General features: G+C 47.6%; 2 protein-coding genes across 3 annotated transcripts in view; one reads left to right on the top strand and one right to left on the bottom strand.

Annotated features, from left to right (window-relative positions):
* The window catches only part of Mms19 (MMS19 cytosolic iron-sulfur assembly component), a 37,812-nt gene extending 37,082 nt beyond the window's left edge, over positions 1-730 (bottom strand). For both annotated transcript variants that reach the window (XM_048452884.3, XM_048452885.3), the window contains exon 1: positions 579-730. In XM_048452884.3, coding sequence (XP_048308841.3) covers positions 579-693 — 115 coding nt within the window. In that variant the 5' untranslated portion in view covers positions 694-730. The remainder of the gene's footprint in view (positions 1-578) is intronic.
* Positions 731-1,155: 425 nt separating this feature from the next.
* Positions 1,156-22,992, top strand: part of Ubtd1 (ubiquitin domain containing 1) — a 60,741-nt gene continuing 38,904 nt past the window's right edge. The window contains exon 1 of the mRNA XM_048452897.3: positions 1,156-1,590. Coding sequence (XP_048308854.1) covers positions 1,521-1,590 — 70 coding nt within the window. The 5' untranslated portion in view covers positions 1,156-1,520. The remainder of the gene's footprint in view (positions 1,591-22,992) is intronic.

Below are 22,992 nucleotides of genomic sequence, written 5' to 3'. Positions count from 1 at the left end.
CCCACTAAGACACTAAGTGAAGCCTTAATAGAACACCATTCATCTACACGCCCACCGTCTCAGACCTAAACTGGCTCCTCTCCTCCTCCCTCTAATTACAACCCCCCAAGAGAGCTGAGGCGCACTACTTTCAGGATGGCAAGCAACTGGGGCGTAACCCTTCGGACCCGCACCTCCTCGCGTTAACCCTCCAAAAACGCGATCCCGCAGTGCGAGCACTTGGTTTGGACCTGAACACGCGAGTCCAAGTCCCAGCTCCACTTCCGGGCTAGAACTGCGCCCTACGCGAGTCCTCCGGCTCTCGCTGGGCCTTGGGGGGGGGGGGGATGAGGTCGTTGTTGGAGAAATGTAATGATGTTCTATGGACTACAGCGAGATGCGGAATGCAAAGCAAGCTTTAAGGAAGACGCAAGCGACTCTCCAACTTGTTCAGCTGTAGCGCTCGCGCTGCGGGCCGAGCAACCAGAGGACCAATCACAATCACCTCTCCCTTCACTCCCTTCCCGCCGCGCGCCGGGGCAGAGGCCGCTCCCTCCGGCCCGGCCCCTGCAGAAGCCTCGCGGCGCGGCTTGCCATACCTGCAGCCACCTGGTCAGCGGGCCCCTCCTGCTGGCCCATGACGAAGTCTTGCACGAGGCCACACAGGGCGCCCACGGGCGCCGCCACCTCCTCCAGCGCGGTGGCGGCAGCCATGACGCGAGCCAGAAACTGTGGGAGGGAAGTAGGTGTTGCCACGAGACGAGCCGCTCCGCGCACGCGCCTCCACAGCCAATAGTTGGGCGCAGGCCTAGGGGAGGGCGGACCGCTCCCAGGTCACGTGCCTGCCGGTTCTGAGCCTGGCGGTTCCTTGAGGGACCTAACGGCTCCTCCCCCAAGAGGGCGGGGCCTGTGCCGGGGCGCGGCACGAGGAAGGGAAGCGTCTGCTGGGCACGCAGCCGGGGCGGTTGAGGGCGCACAATTCCCGGCCGCTCTCCCGGGGAGACAGACGGCAGGGCGGGCACCTGGCTGGGTGGGGCCGAGGGGCGGTACGCACCCAGGGGGAAGCCAATGAGAAAACCAGGCCCGGCCCGAGAGGCGGTGCCGTCAGGTCACATGCGCACCTGGGACGGCCGGCGGCGGAGGCACCGGCATCCCGAGAGGGAGGAAGGGAACGGGGCTGGGCAGGGGCGGGGTTAGGTAGGTGACTGACAGACTCCGGGGGGCCGGCCCCAGCTGGGAGCCGCGAGCGAGCCAGGAGTAGCTGCGGCGGTGTCCGCCCCCTCCCTCCGCCCCTCCAGTCGACTGGTCTCTGGTCGGGCACTGTCGCGGGCCCCCCTGGCCTGGCCACCTCCCTCTCCCCTGGCCCGCAAAGTTTGTGGCGAAGCCGGCGTTGGGCAGCGCGCGCCCCAGGGGAGATCCAGGAGCTCTCGATGTCGGGCTGCGGGAGCCGTTGACCCGGGGACGCGGCGGTTCGGGGCAGCAGCGAGGAGTAGCCGGCCGTCCTCCGTCTCCGGTGCATGGGGACCGGCTGAGAAGCCAGCATGGGCAACTGCGTGGGGAGACAGCGCCGGGAGAGGCCGGCTGCTCCGGGACACCCCCGCAAGCGAGCAGGTAACGAAAGGCAGCAGGATCCCGACGCGTCGCCAGTTAGCCCCTGTCTTGCCCGAACACTGGGGTTCCCGAACGACCTGGCTCGGCTCTCGGCGCCTAGGTTCCCCCTTGGTTTTTCGGAGCCAGACGGGGAGCTTCTCGGCGAGGGTTGGCTGAGAAGCGAGTTGGGGTAACTGCGAGCGCTGACCTGGCTGCGAGGCCAACTCGCTCCCACCGGGAAGCTGGGGGTGGGGGCGGGGGCAGGAAATGTTTCCAGACCGCGACGAGGCCGGCGGAGGGGGCTGGACGAGTGCACCGCTGGTCTGGCAGCCCCGGCCGGGGTCGGCCGGCGGCGGCCGGGGAGCGGCGTGGGCAGCCTGCGTCCCCAGAAGTCGGAGCGTGCGAGGCGAACACAGTCGCTTCTTCCAGAGAGTCACTGTGTCATCGGGCTGCAGATCGTGTCTGAGAGATTCGACTCGCAAAAGCAGTGCAGGACCATGGGGTAGAAATCTTTAATCCTCCCCACCCCTCCGCAGGGCTTTTTAGAGCCTCCTGGACGTCTGGGAGTCTAGGAAAGGTGGGGTGCGGGGTGAGCGTCGTCAAGCCTTCTCAGCCCTGGGAATGGGATCCCTCTCAGCCATGAGAATGGGATCTGCTCTCTGGCGGTGTGCGAAGCGCTAGCTGCGCTGTCTTCACTTTCTTGGTACACCCCTCCGGTCCTGGCGCTGCGTCTGAGGGTCATTTGCCTGGGTCTTGTATCCCCTTCTCTGAGGGTGTTGCTAGGAACTTATTATGCAAATGATAAACTGTGAAGCACAGAAGGACCTTCAACCCCGATCTGAATGTACAGATTTACCTCCCTTCTACGCAGATCCAGAGAGGTTGGTCAGCCAGCTTCTCCTAAGTCACACAGCTAGTTAGTAGAACAACCGGGGCTGGAATCCAGTCTCTTCTTCCTTTTTGTTACCACATACCCATTTATGTAAGAGGAGCCACAGGCGCAGTTGTTAATGAAGTGGAAACTCTAGTTGGAGTTTCCTGTCTGCTTTGACACTGAAGGTGCGTGTTGTTTTGCTTGTGGAACCTGGGAAGGAGGATGGGGAGAACCACGGGGAAAGCAAGGAAGGTAAGTCTATGTGCAGGCAGGATGACTTGTGCGGACAGAAACGTTTTCATAGGAGGATAGGATAAAACTCACTAAAATTCTCTTGAAAGCAACTCTGGCCATTCTTCTGACCAAGGACTTGTTCATTCATTCAATCAGTCAGCAAATACTTCTTATTTATATCCTCTGTCCTTGATTTTGCAGCATGGTTTCATGGTTGACAACCCTTTCCTGCCTCAAACTCCCACCACTTCTTTTGTTCATTTATCCTCATCCTGGTTTCCTTTCTTTATCTTTTTTTTTTTTTGTATCCCTAGCCTCCAATTTTCGTTTCTGATTATTCTTGCCCACTCTCACCTGCTAGGTTGAAGATACCTGTGGCTTAGTATGACATTCTGGGTTTTCTCATTGTACTCTCTTTCAGAGTTAGAGCTTACTTAAGTGCACAACTCTTTGTCCATCAAAAAAGACTCCTGTCTCCTAGTTACTAGCGTGATTCCTTGGTTCAATCCCTCTAAATCAAGTTCTGCGCTTCCTTGCTCATCTGACTGTCCTCGACTTTCTGTCCACTAGTCACAAAGGCCTGCCGATTCTTTCATTGTCAGGTTTACAGGCATGCGCCTTCCCACATGGTTCATGGTTTGTTTCCACGCCATCTCAAGCCCATCTATTCCCCCTAAGCTGCAATGAGTTGTCCTGGGAGGGCTCCAACAGTCACTCGTCTAATACCTGCACAGAGTATGCAGCTAGAAACCACTTGTGTGTCTAGACTCTAGTTTTTTGTATTCAAAAAAATGTTCTGGCTGGACAGTGGTGGTGCAAGCCTCTAATCCCAGCACTCAGGAGGCAGAGGCAGGTGGATCTCTGTGAGTTTGAGACCAGCCTGGTCTACAGAGTGAGTTCCATGATAGCTGGGTCTACACAGAGAAACCCTGTCTTCAAAAAACAAACAAACAAAAATGAACAACAAAACAATTTCTGTACTTTCTACCTCTACAAGACCTTTAACTTTCAAGACTGTACAAGTCTGGCCTGGTCCTTTTAGAACTGGATTGCTTCCTCTTCCCTGACAATAAGACCAGCAATGTTTGCATATACCATTTCTCTGTTATGAGAGCCTTTCTTCAGAGTATACCTCGACTCCTGTATTCATTCATCCATCCTCTTTGTCTTCATTTCTTTTCTTTCAAGACGGGGCCTTGCTACACTATAGCATAAACAGACTGTCCTGGAACTCCTTATGTAGCTAGTGTAGCCAGGTAGTCTCGGCTCACCTTGACCTCTCCAGTGTCCAGAGTGCTGGGAATATAGGAGTGTACCACTACATCCTTCTTTAAAAAATTTAATTAGCGTACAAAGTAATGGGTTTGATTTTTGACATTTTCATACATCTGTGTCTCATACTCTGCGCATAGCCATATCCTTAGAAACACCCTGCCTTGCAGTGCTCCCATCCCCAACAGAACTGCTGAGAACTCCTGCAGACACATCACCTGTGCCACTTACTTAACAATTATCTGTTCTATATTATTAGTCATGTCTTTGAAGTTCACAGTCCTCTATCAGCAGCCAACACTGTAAGCCTGGAGACCTGGATTCTTTCTTTTCCTTGTGTGTTGGTCTGCTTCTGTCACTCACTGCATACAACAATGTGTACACACAGTCAACTCTTAGCACAGACTACAGAGGAAGCACTTGGTATCTGTTACTGTAGAAAGCTAACCTGACTTCATCCTGCCTCTTTAATCTTTTATGCAAACATTTTGCTGAAATATACCTCCACTTTTTTTTAACCTGATAGTGAATGGTTCTTTTAATTCTTGGACCCTACTATGAATAGTTTTATTCATAAAGTCCAAAGCAAGGGTGACTTTGGAGGATAGCAGATTTGGTACAAGGGAAGGAATCCCTCTTAACTTCACAGCATGTACTTGGTATGTAGTAACATCTGCAGCTTACCTTTTGACAGGGACAGAGTTTCATGGTGTAGGACTAATGACTAGAACTGGGGGGTGGCTCAGAGGTAAAATCCTGGCCTAGAATGTGAAGGGCCCTCCACTGAATCTCCATCACTGGGTGTGGGGCTTGCTTGACCCTTCCCCATAACTGAACCATAATTTTGCCTTCCTTTTTTTTTGGAATGGAAAGAAACCCTGAACAGAGACATCGAACTGAAGGGCCAGTAAGATGGCTCAGCAGGTAAAGGCTCTTGGCAAGCCTGGCCACTCCAGTTTGATTCTTGAGACCCACATGAGAGCAGAAGATCATGTCCTGAACGTGATTCTCTGACTTCCATACTCACGTCCTGGACAGAGCACATGTGCACACATTAGAGAGGTAGGGCATCGTGGCACACACTCTGGATACAGAGGCAGAAGAATCTGAGTTTGAGGCCAGCCTGGTCTACATTTTTAGTTTTGGTCCAAATTACAACTAAATTTGGTCCAAATTATGCCAGGATTACATGGTGAGACCCTGTCTCAAAAAGCAAAACAAAAAAATTGAAAGCATCTGAAGTCTTGTCCTAGGCCTCTGATCCTAGGCATGTCAACAAGCCTCTCTCTGAGCCACATTTCTAACAATGTCAGAAGGGGACAGAGTTACTCAAGGTCATTATTACTGTTTTATCATCTTTGTAAAGGTGATTGTTCCAAACTGGAGTTATTGGAGTGAAATGCACCTCACAGCACTACCTTTTGTTTTTAACTCTTCTCAGTCGTCTGACAAATGAAACGGACTCAGTGCCCGTGGTCGAGGAATCTTGGTCAGAGGACATTTTGCTGGAGTCAGTTTTCTCCTTCTATCTTGTAGTTTTCAAACTGCAGCCAAACACAGGTGCTTAGTAATAGTAGCAAGGTCCTTCACCCACTGAGCCACCTTGCTGGCCTGGTTGTCATTTGTTCTTTTAAAATAGAAATAAATACTGTTTTTAAGATTTATTTTTATTTTATTTATGTGTGTTGTGTTTGTGTCTGTGAGTTCCCACAGAGGCCAGAAGACTGTTGGATCTCCTAGAGCTAGAGATACTAGTGGTTGTAAAGCATCCAGTGTGGTTGCTGGCACTGAACTCAGGTTCTCTGAGTTGGGATAGCCATCTCTCTGGCCCCCAAATAAGTATTATTTACTCTAGCCACATTTATTTCAGTTCCCATTTGGAACTCATTTGAATGCTAATGACTGGGGAAAGGAATATCATGCCATTATAGTACTCTTCTTTGTTTAGTGACATTTTAAATTTTCCTTGGGTAATAACTAGAGTTATCAAAGAAACTAATGTATTTTTAAATGTATCTTTTGAGATGAGTCATTAATTTTTCTTACTATGTAGCCACTTTTAAAGGTATTTTTTTAACCAGGTGTGGTAGCATATGCCTCAATCCCAACACTCAGGAAGCAGAAGACAGATCTCTGTGAGTTTGAGGCCAACTGGTCTAAAGCACAGCCAGAGCACACAGAAAAACACTGTCTCAAAACAACCAAAAACCAAAACAAAACAGTATTTTTAAATTGTTGCTCTGAATGTACCCGGAGTAGGCTCGGGTTCCCTTTCTCTAAGTGTTGGCTATCCTGGATGCTTCCAAGACTACTTGAGGATATGTTCCTATGGAGAGTACTTCCCACACAGTAGCTTAGGTCGATCAGTATCCTGCCCAGGAACTGGGTGAAGCAACTGGGTCCCCAGCCATGGCAGAGAGAAATTAAGGTGGCAGAACAGGCAAGTCTGTTGTGTGGCCCCACCCTGTGAGAATGTGGTAGGGCTGAAACCCAAATGTCTGACCCTGTGATGTACCTGGTGGCTCTACTTACGTTCTGGACTTTCAAGCTCACAGGTTAAAGCCCTGGGCCCTGTTTCAGCCTGGCTGGGTTTAGCTCTGTGGTTGCAGGGAGCCTGCTTCTTGTGGGGGCTGTGGCTAGTCTTAAAGGAATAATTGAACAGCTTCTCCATTTGCTCAGTAAATATTTACTGAGTGCCAGGCACCTTGCTGGCTATGGACAGGCATGGTACTTGGCCACACAGAGCTTACAGTCTTGGGGGTATAGATAATAATCACACAAGAAAATTACATATGATTACCTTTGTAAATCCTGTATGCTTATGCCTATAGTTATGTATTATATATGCTAGTGGCTCTCATGTTTATAAATCAATCCATCCTTTCCAACTCCAGCCTTGATTTTTCTGTTTTTCTACACCTTTACGTCTAAAAGGTTTCTCACTTTTACACATCCAAACCAGACTGAGTCCCTACTTCTCTGTCACTGCCCCCACAAGTTGTTGTTGTCTCAGTTACTGGTGACTTCATTCTTCAGTTGTCCACATCCCCAAAACTCTCAAGTTTCTCTGTCTCAAGCTCTATATCCATTTACTGAATAAATCCTGTTGGCTTTGCCCTCAGTGTATTCTGAACCCGACTCTCCTTACTGTACCCCTTTCACCCAGCTAAGCAAGCCATCATCAGCCTCTCAATCGACCTTACTGCTTCTTCCTCTGCCTCCTAACAGATTATTTCTATCACAGCGGCCAGTGATGCTATGAGATGGAAGTCAGATTGTGTTACTCCCTTGCTCACTCCTTCCTGTGACTCCTCGGTTCATTCAGCGTCCTTGTGGTGACCCACAAGGCACCCATTTACTTTCTCTTCATTTCCCTTCCCAGACCCTTGAAATCTGAAATGGTCCCATCTTCTCCTTAGCCCTCCCAGATCATCCTTTTTGAACATCAGTTCCCTTCCCCTTGCTCTCGGCGTTATCCGTTTCCCTTTCCTGTCCTATTTTCCTCCATAATCCATACCATCACCAATATTGACTGGGTCCCCTTACTCTGCATAGTGCCAAGAGCAGTGCCTAACATGGTAGGCATTTAATATTTCTTGTATGAAATTTGTGTATAACAGAGTTAGTGGGCTCTATAGACGATCTAAATGAGCATGCCTGTGTAGAGCAGGTATCCTGAAGAAGGGACTTGGGCATCTCAGAGAGGAACAGCATACCCCTTACCTAGGAATGGATAAGCCTTCTAGTACCCGGGGATATTATTGCAGTGGGTGCCTCATGCTGGGAAATATAAGTGCTGAAGCTCGAGCGCTTCTTAGAGCAAAGCCATTGTGAGGCTCCTAACCAGCCAGGAGCACTCTCGTTTGATGTGTGTAGGCTCACCTGGTGTTCCAAGTCCTTAACTCACAGGGCAGGGAAGAGGTGGTTGCCCAGTAGAATGTGAGACAGGAAGTCAAGTGATGTGGATGCCAGGCCTCTTCACCATTGATTTGTTAGAACATTTTTAGAATCATAGAATTTTAGAGCTGAAAAGAAGCCTAGAGGTTTCTTTAACCTCTTTTTTTCTTGTTCAGCTATTAAAAAGGAGAACAAAGGTGTATCTGCTTCCTGCCTAGTTCACAGAAATATGGTGCAACTTGTATCAAAATTGCCTGGGTTCTGTCAGATATCGATTGTGCTGAGGTCAAGAAGCATGGAGCAGTCAAGGTCAAATGTATTCAAAAAGGAGGAGCATTTAGTCTCTGCTATGCCCGTGATTGGTTTTGTAGGGCAGGTCACTTGTTTCGTGCTTGACTGATCCTCTTTCTGTATAGATGTGTATCTGAGTTGTACACGCATACGTTTGTACATATATGACAGTGCTTCTAGTTTACTGCCACAAGAAGTTATGAGGACAAAGTTAGAGAGATAATTTTAAATTCTGTTCATGGCTGCATGGTCTCAGTCCAGGCTTTCATCTGGCATTGCTGGGAAATGAAGCTTTGGTTCTTTTCTCAATTCTAGTTGTTTGTGTGGCTTTGGGTAAGCCTCTTGATCTCTTTAAGCCTCAGTTTCCCTGTTAGTGTAATGGAGAGACTGTCTCTCTTTGACCTCCGAGAGAGGTTGTAAGACTGGAGGGGCAACCTGGATGAACAAGAGATGATGTGAACTTCGAAGGTTCCTATTCAAAGTTAGAGGGTTTTTACAAAGACAGATATACTCAGTGACTTTTCCTCTTTTAGATCACTGAAGCTTACTCTTCTTAAGAGGTAAAACTATAGAAGATTAGTTCAAACCTATTTTTGGATGGGAATCACTGAAATGATTGAGATTCTCCTTGAATAGGATAGATGCAGCATCAAAAACATTTTGTGACTTTGGGTTATTGAACTCATACCTTGCAACCACAACAAGCCTCAGAAGCTTTATGCCAGAAAGACAAGAGTTCTGGGTGGGGAGAAAAGTGATAGGGCAAAAGGGAACTGTGAGCCACCCTGCCTGGTTAGTTACTGAGCCTCTAATAATGGGAAGGCTTCGCAAGCTCTAGGACTGAAGGCTCCTACCTGAGCTGCTCCACTGCCGAGCTGTTGCCACCTGTGAACCTTGCTCAGCCTTCTTCCAGGAAACTAGTGGCCCCTTTCCCCGCCTTCCAATAAAACAAAAACAAGCGGCATAGTTATGATGGGCCACTCAGGAAGTAGAGACACATGAATCAGGAGTTCAGGGCCAGTTTAGGCTACATAGCAAGTCTGAGGCCAGCCTGGACTATACTGAGACCCTGCCTCAACAAAACAAAGCCCCATGGCTAACCATACACAAAACATAAAATGTACTTTAGTTTTTAATGGTACTAAGGATGACATCCCGGACCTTACACAGGCAAGGCAAGTGCTGTACCACTGAGCTATCTATATCCTGTCTTGGTTTTTAGGGTCTCACTCTAAGCTCAGACTGGACTGAAACTTGCTACCTAGCCCAAGCTGGCTCTGAAACTCATATTTGTTCAATGCCTTGCTTCTGCCTTCTGAGTGTTGGGATTACAGGAATGTGGCTTCTTGCCTGAGTAACATATTTTCAATATTCATCCATATCGTAGAAGGATCAAAGTGTCTTTTCAAAAAGAGAAATAATACCTCATTGTCTTGCTATTTTGCTTCTGTATCTTTAAAATACCCAAACTAATGGTTTATCATGTAGTGGACATTTCTGTTGGGCTCAGATAGTCCCTCAGTGTCCCCAGGAAACAAGCAACAGAGCTTCTTAGGTTTAGAGAAAGAGCAGTAGATCCAAACTTGAAGCCTGGGGGTATTCCAGAGGATACAATACATGAGCTTGGGTGTAGGCCAGCATCTCTTCTGGTCAGTCAGAATCTGACTTGCTTCTGGGTTTCTAACTCCATGGCCAGCAGTTGGGATAGATACATTTCTGTGCTCTGATAATTCATCTGGCTCCTAAAGTGTCATCTTACTCAGGCCTAGAGAGCCACTTGTCTTCTGCTCCTGTTGCAGACAAGAGGGGTAGACCTGTGGTTCCCATGGGGAAAGGAAGGTAGGGTGTGTCTCAGGGCTCTGACTACTTGGCATTCATGCCCCCCCCCCCGCAAGGAGAGCATCCCCCATGTTTTCAGAGTGTTCAGGAGGGAGACTGAGCTCTGTGTTCATCACACTTGCACCACCCTCTACCCTGTTTTTATTGCCCTCAGGATAACGCCTCAGGAAAGGGGCTGGATCCTCTGCAGTACTATATCTCTGTGATGCCTACAGCAGTGGAATGTCTCCTCATTTGTTCCTGTTTCTTCTGAGAACCTTGTTCTAGGAGCTTAGAGTGAATAGTGTATTTTTTCCAGAGCCTAAGCCTAGGTGCCTGAGAGTCAGCAAGCATCATATACCTGACAGGTGAGCCCATAGGTTGTAAGTTTGTTGTTTTGAGAGCTTAGAGTTACAGCTAGTGGGAGGTCATCTGGGGCACACCAGGTTCCAGGAGCATCAGGTGCAGGATCCAGGTGAATCCCCATAACCAAAGGTTACTATTATCGTCATTTAAACAGGCAAAGAAATAGTCCCTGAGAGACAGCCTTGCTGTTTAAGGCCATGCAGCTCGTTGCAGTGAAACCCTGATGAGCTGAGATATCAGACACAGGCTCCTGGACACCACTATTTGTTGTCATTGAACTGGAGAAAGAGAACTACTTTTGTTGTTTCTGGTTTTAACATTATTTTTAAATTCTTACCATGTAGCTCAAAGTAGCCTCAGACTCATTAGGTAGCCCAGGCTGGACTGGAACTTGCAATCTTCCAGCCTCTAGCTTATCTGTTACCAATCATGGGCCCTATCTGTAGCAAGGGAGAGGAAAGAGGATGACTCATGAGTATGAAACCATCCTAGTCTACATGACCAGTCGGGGCTACATATTGAGATCCTATCTCAACAAAACAAAACAGAAACAAAAACAGTTTTTTTTTTCTTTGTTGTTGTTGGTGGTGGTTTTTTGAGACAGGGTTTCTCTGTGTGGCCCTGGCTGTCTAGAACTCCCTCTGTAGACCAGGCTAGCCTTGAACTCAGAGAACTGCTTACCTCTGCCTCCTGAGTGCTAGGATTAAAGAGGTGCACCACCACACATATCTCCTAGTGTCTTGCTAGGACCCTTCACAGACCTTATCTCATTTTGTCTTTTATTTTATCTATGAGAACAGCTTTTTCTGTGGATATTGATGGCCAGGAAGGCAAAGTAGTTGGTGGTGGTCACAGTACTGAGAAGAGGTAGAATCAGAACCCAGCCTGCGGCCTTGAACTCTGTTTGTTTTTCAAGACAGCATTTCTCTGTGTACCCCTGACTGTCCTGGTACTCGTTCTTTAGACTAGGCTGGCCTCAAACTCAGAGATCATCCTGCCTCTATCTCCTCCGTGCTGGGATTAAAGGTGTGCACCGCCACCACCTGGCAAGGCCCTGAACTCTTAATTCCTTGTCCACAGAGCATGTGTGTTGCTGCAGCCCTACCAAGCCCATGGGAAGCAGCCAGGCTGACAGCTGTGAGATCTGCCCAACTCCATGATGCTCTCCCTCTGTTGCTCATTCTACTTTGTCAAGTTTCCTGGTCCCAGACCATACCTTCATAGGCAGAAAAGCCTAGCCATCATCCTCTTGGCACATAGTAGGTACTTGATAGATGTGCCAGTACTGTTGTTTGAGGGCTTAGTGCTGGAGGCAATGGAATCCCAGCCAAGATCCTGATCCTAAAGAGAAAACACCAGTAGAATGCAAATGCTCTTACTTCCCCCGCCTTCTCCCAGAGTGAACCCCCACTTTCCAACTCCCAGGTGCCAGGGACTTGAAGAAAGGAGTTGCCCACGCTTTGCAGTCTTTGAATTATTCTCCTACTCCCAAAGGAAAAGAAGCAAGGGAGAGTCACATTAGCAAAGTGCTTGCAGAACCAGGCGTCACTCTTTGTGATTAGTAAGATGAATGATCCCTTGCTTTGCTCAGCATTTTGTAGTTTTCAAAGTGCTTTCTCAACCACTGTGTACTGTTTGATCCCCACAGCCTTCCTGATAGGTAGGCTGGGCAGAAATCACTTTTCTCCTTCCAGGCACTGAGACTTGGAGGGTCCTAAGCTGCCCCAGGTTTTTGACTAGCAAATAATGAAAGCCTGGGGCAGGGGCGGGAGGCAGTTGCTCCATAGCTCACTTTTCTTTTTTCTTTCTTTCTTTTTTTTTTTTTTTTTAATGTGTATGGGTGTTTTGCCTGCATGCATGTCTGTGTACTGGTGTTCAGGGAGGCCAGAAGAAGGTGTAGGATCCCCTGGAATTGAAGTTATAGACTGTGAGCTGTCATGTGGGTGTTGGGGATTGAACCTGGAACCTTTGGAAGTGCTCTTAACTGCAGAGCCATCTCTCCAACCCCTTCACTGTTTTCTTACTGTGTGAAAACCGCAGGACAAGCTTCAGTTTCTGCATCAGTAAAGTGGTGACCAGGGTAGCTATTTAGAATACCCAGTGTTAAGTGTGATAATGAGTAGAGGGGATCAGCTAAGTGCCCGCTCCCATTGTAGAGAACGGTGCTGGGTTTTTACTGAAGAGAACCAAGGCAAAGCACTGGTTCCTTTGAAGACAGTCTTTCTTCCCCAGTGTGGAGAGAAACATAGGGTAGCTCTTTCTCCAACCTGGGAAATCTGCTGGTGTTCATCCTCTACCCCCTTTCTGCAATCGGTGTATGATAGGACTGGCCATGAGTTTTCTTTGATTTACCAATACTAGAGTTCTTTTAAAGGAAGATTATAAGATAGTTTTCTTTAGTGGACCGGAAACTATGGTAAATTATTTATTCATTTGGTTTCTCCTTGTATTTTCTCAGATCCTCTAGCTCATTAGCTATTTAATCTTAGGCAAGTTTTAGTTTTTTTGGCTCTCAGTTTGTTCATCTGTAAAATGGAGAAGCAGTACCTACTTCAAAGGGTTGTAATGAGGAATAAATGAGCTACTCTGGGTAAGGAATTGTGCCCAGGGCACAATTAAATATCCAGTAATGTTAGTTATTTACTACTGTTCCTTCTGTACTTGGCAGCTGTCTCCATCTACCCCTCCTCCAGTTAAGATAACCGACTGATGTTCAAATGCAAGACCTGATTCCTCAGCTATGCCGTGGGCTAGCTACCATTCTTTTTAATTCCATTTATTCAGGAAGGCAAATTGTAAGCAAGTTGCCAGACAGTGATGTTATTATAGAGATAGCCTTGAATTCAGCTTCATTTTTTAAAATGTGAATCATTCACAAAAACTTGAGAACTTTAATTCTCATTAGTAGCAAATCATTGGCAGCGCTCCCGGCTGGCCGCTCTTGCTGATGATTTCGGCAGCAGCCAGTGGCTGTTCTAGGCATCTCCAAACAGGCGTAGACATTTCTTGCTCAGTAGGTCAGAGCTGGGGAGTGCACTCAGTTTGCTGGGGCCTCCCTCCAGTTTGGCTGAACTCCACTCTGAGACTCTTTGGGGTTGCCTTCCCTACTTGTCTAATGCAGGTCAGCGTCAGTCACCCCTCTGACCTTTCAGATTTGATGATGTCCTTTGTCACCAGAGCCAGTTTGCACACCTGGTAAGCAGCACCTGGACATAGGCTCAAATCCTGTTGGTTTACATGTAATAAGCATTCACACTTGTCTTATATGAGCATCGTGTCGATGTGCTCCCCTCCCCGTGCCCCCAACCAGGCAAGTGTTTCTTTACTTTAGGGGAGAGACTTTGTGATATTAACTACTGTGTTAGAAGTGGAAGGGGGCTCACTTAGTAAGAAGTAGAAGAATTTGGACTCCAGACCATTCTTTTTGACGTTCTCGGTTCCTTCCCTGCCCTCCCTGCCTACCTTCCATTTCAGCAAAGGGATCACTGGTCTCTAAACAGGTATAGCTGGTTTGCTTACGTCATTGCCACTTGTGACTAACACTACACCCTACTTCTGCCAGTCCCTGTGCTGTACCTCCTGAATGTTTCAGAAAGTACATTTATAACGATGTTCATAAGTCCATCTTCCCACTGCAGCCACCCCAGCATCTGGTGCAGGCCATACTTAACCTCTGTAATATGGGATATTACATGCAACATTGATGTTTTGTTTTTCCTAGCAGAAGCACCTGTTCTCTTGAAATAGACTCACACACTGGGTTTTATCTCCCAAGCCCTGCCCCCAAGCTGCAGGAATCTTTGTCATTGAAGTGAGTGCAATTGATTGTCTACCCTATTTATGGTAAGTCCCTCCCCAAGTGTTTAACATTAACAGTCTTCAGTTTTCACATTGGTCTTGCAGTTTTGGGCCCGTGACTTCTACTTTAGTGAAGTCCTAACAGATGAGGAAGGCAAGCCTTTGAAGGACTGAGATTGAGTCACAGCTCTGTGCACCTTAGGCAAGCACTCTGCTAGTGAGTTCCAGCCTCAGCTGGAAGGAGGACACTTTAAGGGGAGAGCTGCTGTGTGAGAGCTGTACCTAGCCGCTCTGCTAACCGCTTCTCTGAAAACTACCTTGCCAGAAGTGAGGGCGCACAGCACAGAGGGCTAGCCCCAGTTCTTCCAGGAGCTCACAGGCTGAATAATACCACGTTTCTGTGATTTGTTTTTCAAAATCAATTTTCTCCTACCCACACCTACCCCTTCACGCACACACGTAGCTCACAGTGCCAAGATGTCAAAGGGACCCAGGAGACAGTGCCCAGGGGAGCCCACAGTGCTCTGCACAGCCATTCTATGCCTTAGGCCAGCTCCTGTTTACTTTGTCTTCTGAACTCTCATGCCTGGTCTACAGAACCCAGAGCTCACCTGAGTCTGGCTTACTGTGATATTCCTGGCATGGCCTGGTCCAGGTCCGGGTGCTGAGGAGGAAAGTGGAGACATCATTTGGCTTGAAACTTACTGCTCCTGTGAATTTTTGTTTGTTTTTCAAAATAGGGTTTCTCTGGAGCCTGTCCCGGAACTTGCTCTGTAGACCAGACTGGTCTCAGACTCATAGAGATCTACCTACCTCTGCCTCCGGAGTGCTGGGATTAAAGGCGTGTGCCACCACCTCCTGGCTTGTGCCTGTGAATTTTTACATGGTCTACCAGAATCCTTTAAAATTTTTCTCTTATTCACTGTATTATTTGGGGTCTCTCTCTAAGGACAGAATGGACTGACTAGCCTATTGGAGTCAACAGGCAAAAAAACAAACAACAACAACAACAAAAAACCCAGCCATATTCTCTGGGGAATGCTTGTAACCTGAAACTGACCCTTTCTGCTGAAGCTGAGCTCAGCTTTGTCCTACTGTTGAAGGTACCGGGTGGAAAAGGCAGGGCTGGGTGGCCAGTCCTTGACCATCAGACATGTCTTCTGAAGGCCAGGGTAGAGAATTCGGCCTGCTATAGTTGACAGCACCTTTCCTTTGGCATGAGGGCCATGGCCCAGAGGCTGCTTCTGAGAAGCCGCTGCAGTCTTAGGCCCTATTCTTCATGTTTCTACTTACCATACTATGCCAGGCTGGGTATAGGTAGATGCGGGGGGAGGGCGGGGGCTCAGTTATGGAAGCTAAGTGATAGGTTTCCCACACCTGTGAGGTTGATGGGCTTATCCAAATAATATCCATAAAAGAGAAAGAGATTGGTATTATGAGGGATTCAGTGAGAATAACTTGGGGTTCTGGGTCAAGCCATTGGTAAGTGCATATGTGGTGTGTATTGGGTGTTATGGTACCTAATAGGAAATCTGACCCTGCTTTCCTGTGTTCTTTGTGATTGTTTATCCTGCTACACAAACAGGTGTACGTGACATACATGTCCGTTACATCATCTGTGGTGGCTATGGACTGCCTCGAGGAGGAAGCAAAGGCAAAGATGGTATCATTTCAAACATAGCTAACTGTGTGGACAAGCCTTGAATGACACAATGTAGACAAGTTGGGACAAAGGCAATGTGTAGACATTTAAGTATGAGTTGAGGTGGAGAGGTCTGTATAGACTCAAGGTATTATGGGAAGGAACTAAGTTGCTCCTTGGGAGGCAGGAGTTGGTAGTATTAGAATAGAGCAGAGAGCAGGCGTAAGTGGGCATAGTTTGTAGAAAGGTGAGTGATTACTTTAAAAGAGGGTGCAAGTGGTAGCAATAAAATTTTCTTTATTGTAAAAACAAAGCGCATTCACATAAAAATGTGAATTACAATGCAAGAAACACAGATAAAAAATCTTTGTATTCCCCCGACCTGAAGAGTCTACATTTTCCTTTGATGTTTATCTAGCTCCTCACCCCCACACACACACCCTTTGCTCTTCTGCACCAAAATCTTGCATAGTGGTCAGGGTGTTTGGATAAATGGGGTCCCCTGTTGGATTTTGTACAAGGGAAATATATACATGAAGTGACTTGGGAATAAGCACCTGGCATCGTGAGCAGGCAAGATTGGAGCCTGTCATGCATGGTGGTTTTACCACTTAAGGTTTGGAAGTTGGGACTGGAGGTATGGCTCAGTGATTGACAGCACTTGTTGTTGCCGAGGACCTGGAATCTTGCAGATTTCCAGTACTCACCTGCAGTTCACAGTCATCCATAACTCCAGTTTCAGTGTCTTCTTCTGACCTCTGAGGGCACTAGGCATGCATGTGTGAGCAAAACATTCATACACATAAAATAGGTAAATCTTTTAAAACGGTTTGGGGCTCATTTCATCACTCCCCCACCTCATAAGAGTGTCAAGTTGACACCTCTGATCCCCCAGGGGTCAAGGACAGGAATTTCAGCTGTTATATGAAACACTTGCTGCCACCTCCTGTTCTCCCCTTCCCCAGGACTCTTCCTCATTTGCATCTACTTTCTCCAGAAGCCCTCCTCTGAACTCACGGACACAGAACCAGTTTGGCCACACCACAGACCTTTCTACTGTGTGAGGTCATTTCAGGGGAGAAACTATATATAGCGGAGGACCAGCATCAGGACAGCCCTGCATTGTCAGGCCATTTAGCATCACCCTTCCGCTGATGCTGGCAGGGTCACCTCAGACTGAACTATCTGGTGGGGGTGGGGCATGCTAGGAACAGCTCAGGGTGTGTCTTCCACATAAGGCATGAGTCTTTCAGTCCTCGTCTGAATGATGGAGTTGGTCTGGACCAGGATTAATAAAATGTTTTTATCTACTGAAACCTTTGCAGACGGAGTCACAAGAGGCTCAATAAATACAACCAAATGAACACTGCTTTGACAGAAGTCAGTGAGAATGGGCCCCAAAGATTACACTTAGGTCTTCAAGTCTTACAAAGTGCACATTTTGAAAACTAGACAAAATGCTGTTCTGAGGTGTCTTCCAGCCTTAGAACTCTTGGGTCTAGTCTTGTGTGTAGTCCCTGGAATAATTGTTCTTAGCTTTAGGACCTGTTAGAGACTGATGGTTATCTTGGACAGATGAGGGTTGTGGTAGAAGACAGAAATCTCAGGGCAATGTTTTGGTGTCTGTTTGGTTTTGGTTTTTCAAGACAGGGTTTCTCTGTGTAGCCCTGGCTGTCCTGGAACTTGCTCTGTCTACCAGGCTGGCCTCAAACTCACAGAGTGTCCTGCCTCTGCCTCCTGAGTGCCAGGATTAAAGGTGTGTGCTACCACCGCCCAGCAGGACAGTTTTTTTGTAGTGGGGACAGTCAGAGGACGACACAGTTTGCCGCTTAGTTTACCCTGCTGGCCTGGCCTTTGAAGACTTGTTATTTCTGACCTGCTCCTGCCTGTCTTTCCTTTTAGTGCTGATTTGCTCCAAAGAAGAGATGAAAATGAGAATGTGATGCAGGGAAAGTGCATTTAATTTGAGCAGCCTGGGGCTGCCTGAGTTCCTCACTTTATGTAGTGTATTTGTGGAGTACAGTGGTGCCTTTGGCAGAAATAGGAAAGCCCAAATCTGGGGACAGTTTTCCTTCATCCAACAAGCATTTCTGGAACACCTGCTTTGTATTCTTGGAAAAGCTTAAAAGGGACCCCAGCTATATTAGGACCCCCCCATCTCAAGTAATGCAAAACAACTGAATCTAGCTTAATTAGGCAAGAAGGACCCACAAGCAGGATTGGTGCCTGGAAAAAAGTCACCTCTTTTGCTCAGCTCTTTGTCAGCATCTTTTGCTGCTCTCTGGCTGCTTTGTCTAGGGCTCACAGGTCCTGTGTGTTCCTGCACAGTTCCAGTCATGCTCAGATAAACTGAGGTCTCTCTGCTTCAGAATCTGCATTCCTAGAGGGTCAGGTTGATCCTGCTCAGCTCAGGTGTCCACCTTTGATCTTCTTAACTCCAGTCAGGAGATGAAGTCACGTAAGACAGAGCAAGTCTGGCATCGGCCGTTCCAAACACTGTGCAGACTGGGGACAATTCCAGAAAATGTGAACTGGGAGCTGCGCAGCTCTGAAGCTCTGTGCTCCTGTAAACCTTCATGAGGAATTCTGGTCCTGGGAAGGAAACCAAGTATGTGAGGAACATGTCATAGCCACACAAGGAGGCAGTGAACAGTTCCCTTGGCGGTGCTTGCTTGCTGCCTAGAAGGTTCTCCCAGCAAGGGCTGTTGGATCAAAGAGCAGGGCTCCCTGAGCAGGGCAGCAGGAACCAACCAGGTCAGCTCAGGGAAGGGAGTGCCCTGAAGCTACTGGTCCCCAGAACAAGCCTGGAGATGGTCAGGAATAGAGATAGCTCTGTCTTTGGGACTTTCCCCTTGGTAGTCCCAGCCTTCTTACTCAACTTGTTCCATGTTCTAGCATAACAGAACCAACATCCATGGGATACCAGTGTAACCAGCCACTGAATCTCTACAGGGTCTTGGGCAGGTCAGACATTAAGGAACACATACATGTCCTCATGTCTTCTCCAGTCAAAAGGCTGTGCATACTAGAGTGTGGAAGCTTGCTTGCATGAAGGCACAGAAAGAAGGACTAGGAAGGAGCACTAAACTAAGCTAGAGCAAGGGTACAGGGAGGGAGCAGGTATGTTTTTCGAAGAGGAGCATTGACAGTTAAGGCCTGAAGGATACCTTGACTGCAGAACTTAGGGACAGATCTGGTGAACTGTGGCCAACTGGATGCCAGGGACCTGGGAGGACATTTCTGGAGTGGGATAAAAAGGAGGGATTAAGGAAAGATGGAGACCACCTAGAAGAACAGGGTGCTCCAGGCAGAGAGGGATGGGTTGAGACTAAAAGTGCAAGGGTTGTAGAAGAAGCTCATTGAGAAAGTCTGCAGGACCTGATGACAGGTCAGCTGCTATAGTGGGAGAGCAGATAGTAGGGGACTTTGGTACAAACAGGATTGTATGAATGTGTGTGTGTGTGCGTGTGTGCGTGTGTGTGTGTGTGTGTGAGTGCATGCGCGCACACACACGGGCATGGAGTGCTGGAGCTAGAACCTAGGACCTTGCGTGTGCACTAAGCAAGTGTTCTACCCCTGAGCTACATCCTAAGAGCCCTGATTGTTTCCTCAAGGGAGCAGGAACACTGCTGGAAAGTTTGTAGTTTCTAGGTTAGACTGGGGAGAAGTTAAATATATTCGAAGCAGAAAAGGAAGTTCTGGGGTAAAGGGGGAGACTGCTGGAGAATAGATGTTGCTCTACTTCTTAGGAAGTGTGACCTTGGCCGAGTGGCCCCAGCTTCCTCTTTAAAATAGGAACATCATCTGCCCAGCCCCTCACAGAGTTGGGGGAGAGTCAAAGGTCATGTGTGTGACAATGCTTGTACTGGCAAGCTTTATAGGTATAGGTATCTTTAGCATGGCCTTTGATGTGATGCTGCTACACAGTGACCCCTGCAGGATCAAGGAGACCCAGTGGATCTAAGATGTGACTTGATATTGGCTCCACCCAAGCTACCCCATACTCCCATTCAGATGACATACTTCTGTGTGTTACTTGGGTGTGGTGTGAAGCCCTATCTGAGTGACCTTTTAGGTCTTCATTCCAGATGACTTATTTTTTTTTTCCCCAGACAGTGTTTCACTATTTAACATTAGCTGTCCTGGGACAGTTTGTAGACCAGGCTGACTTTGAACTCACAGAGATCCACTTGCCTCTGCCTCCCTGCTGGGATTGAAGGTGTGCACCACTACCGCCTGGCTCCAGATGACTTCTGTTGGTCTCCCAGACTGCTTACTATGTGTATAGTCAGGGCAGGACTGGGTCAGGAGGGAGATGGCTGAACCCATCTTCCAAGAGAGAAAGGCAGTAAAGAAGGACCTGTGGGTAGGCAAACTGAAGTCCTGGTGTGGAATGTGAGAGCCTCTTGATGGTTATGGCCACTCCTCTGTTCATCCACGTTGGCTTCTGTGACCTGCTCGTCATTAAGAAAATCATGTTCCCAAGATACCAGGAAAGGGGAATGGTGAAATGCTATAGCTGGTTTTACCACCGGCCTAGGCAGAGGACCCAGATGGAGACAGTGAGTGGTGGTAGCAACCAGAATAGCCGCTAAAGTCCAGGGCTCATTGAGTCTAGGGAGGTAGAACAGGCTTCAGGAAAGGGCCAGGGCAGGCAGAGGAGAAGCTGTGGTGTTCCTTCCCATTGTGCCCCACCCTCTCCAAACAGTCTGATACTTCTCCCCACCTCCCTCCTGTAGGATGGGGCCCAACTCCCCTCTGCTCTCGGTGACCTGCTCTTCGTTTGGATCTTCCACCGATTTTTTAACCAGGGAAGCCGACCCTCTGGTTTCCTCACTTCCTTTGGTGTGTGTCTTTCTTACCCTATAGCTTCTTTAGATTTTTTTCTGTTCATTCCCGCCCCCCAGCCTCTGTTGGAGCTGCTTGCTTTCCCCCACCACAGGCCAGACTTTGAATTCCCGTGCCAGCCTGTTTCCAAACTAGGCCCCTTGACATATTCCTTTTCCTAAAACGCAGCTGCTGTGTGTTCCCCTGACCTGCCCAGCTGTTCTTGTCCTCAACCAGAGTCGTCACTTGTGATAGTAAATAGGGAATGAAAAGCAGAGGGTTGCCAAGTGCCTGTTGACTGCCCTTCCAGCCGCCCAAATTCCTACTGGGAAACAGCCTTAGCAGAGACATAATAAAGCTAACCTCAGTACTTCCTGTGTCCATTTAGGATTTTATATGTATTATTTTATCTTCATGGAAGCCACTGAACTAAGTTGTATATTTATCCTCTTATAGGTGAGGGTGATTAAGGTTCAGAGATGTTATATAATTTCACCAGCACCATCAATAAGTTGAATCAGACTAGAATCTGTGTTGGTCTGACTCCCATGGTCATTGTCCTAACCTTGGTGGTGTCCTTGCCACCCACTGCAGACGGAGAGTTAAGGGAGCGCAAAGCAGATATTCCAAAGCCCATTTAAACCCCAGCTTCTCTTGTTCCCCAGTTGGCTGTCACAAATTGTTGCTAGCATAGTTGAGGAAACCTCACATTGTCATTCTCAGAGCTGAATGTTGTGTTCTTCATACCCTGGGCACCACAGAGAACATGTGGGTGGGAATGGTCTGAGTATTTCTCTTTACTGTGGATTCTCACACACCAGTGGCCCATTTCACAGTTAGGAAAATGCCTTCCTGAAGCCCTAGACCAGTGGTTTTCAACCTTCCTTATGCTGTGACCCTTTAATACAGTTCCTCACATTGTAGGGACCACCAGTGTTTTTCCTTAATAACTAATTTTGCTACTGTTAGGAATTGTGTAAATATTTGATAAGCAGGATGGTCTTAGGTGACCCTGGTGAAAGGGTTGTTCAACCCCCAAGGGGATGCGACCCACGGGTTGAGAGGCACTGCCCTAGACCTTTATTTGATATGATATTGGCAGAGGGGTTTCCAAAGGAGAAACAGCTGTCGAATCCCTTGACTCCTCTGCAGTAGACTTCCCACTGAAACTCTGGTGCCGCCCTATTCTGATATGTCCACAGTGTGTCCTCTGATGCACATTCTGGACTGACTTGGGCCACTTCTGCTCTTGGAGGTAGGCCCTTTTTGTCTGTCATTGTCTGCGAGTGGCAACTGTCAATGGGAAGAAAAAAAATGGATTGTAATCTCTGAGGACTGTGGCAAATGTGACATTTGAAAAGCATATTCACCAGGCAGTGGTGGCACACGCCTTTAATCCCAGCACTGGGAGCAGAGGTAGGTAGATCTCTATGAGTTCAAGACCAACCTGGTCTACAAGAGCTAGTTCCAGGACTGGCTCTAAAGCTAGAGAGAAACCCTGTCTCCAAAAAACAAAAAAAGCAAAAAAAAAAAAAAGAAAGAAAGAAAAGAATATTCAATATTACAAACACATTTTAGGTTTTGAAAATATATTGTTTTAAAACCAGAACTATTGAAAGTAGAGTTTGACAAAATCTTGCCTTATACAGCCTTTCTCAAGTGAAACACTGCTAGATATCAGGGTGTGTGTGTGTGTGTGTATGTATTTAAGTCTGCGTATTTATTAAAAAGAGAAGTGTGCTCTGAAACTTCACCTCTCATCTCTCCTTCAGCCTTGAAGGGATGTGGTGAAGGTCTTTGGGAATGGTACCCATTTTAGGGGGCTCAAGAGAAGGTCCTAAGCTTAAACAGGTGCAGTAAACACTGGTTTGCTACAAAGGGAGACCTTGAAGCTTAGTGGCTAGGAACACAGATTTAGATCAGGTTAGAGCACAGTTTAAATCCAAAATGTGCTGCTTAATGATTGCATTGCTTAGCTTATGTATTATTGTTTTAGACAAGGTCTTATACTTTGTAGCCAGGGTGATCTGGAAATTTGTATAAACCAGACTGGCCTTGAATTATCCTCTTGTGTCAGCCTCCCAAATTCTGGGATTGTGTTAAGATTATAGTTGGGTGCTATTATGTCCAACTTGTATTCCTTAACTCTTAATACCTCAGTTCTTTCATGTCTTAAACAATGGTGATTGACACCAAGCTCATAGTGTTGCTGTGAGGTTAAGTGGAGTAGTCCTACTGCCTGGCACATAGCTCTACTCAGATACTTAGCCACAGTAGACGCTGTTCTTATCTACCCAGTCTGTCTTGTCTTCATTGGATCAAATGTCCTAGGGCCCGGTGGCTCATTTGTGGCTTTGTGGCTCTTTGCTGTGTGTGTGGAGAAGGGATCATCTGCTTCTATCTG

Source organism: Myodes glareolus, chromosome 7 (assembly GCF_982192425.1).
Source record: "Myodes glareolus chromosome 7, mMyoGla1.1, whole genome shotgun sequence".
NCBI classification, from domain to species: Eukaryota; Metazoa; Chordata; class Mammalia; order Rodentia; family Cricetidae; genus Myodes; species Myodes glareolus.
This window is presented reverse-complemented; position numbering and strand designations above follow the sequence as displayed.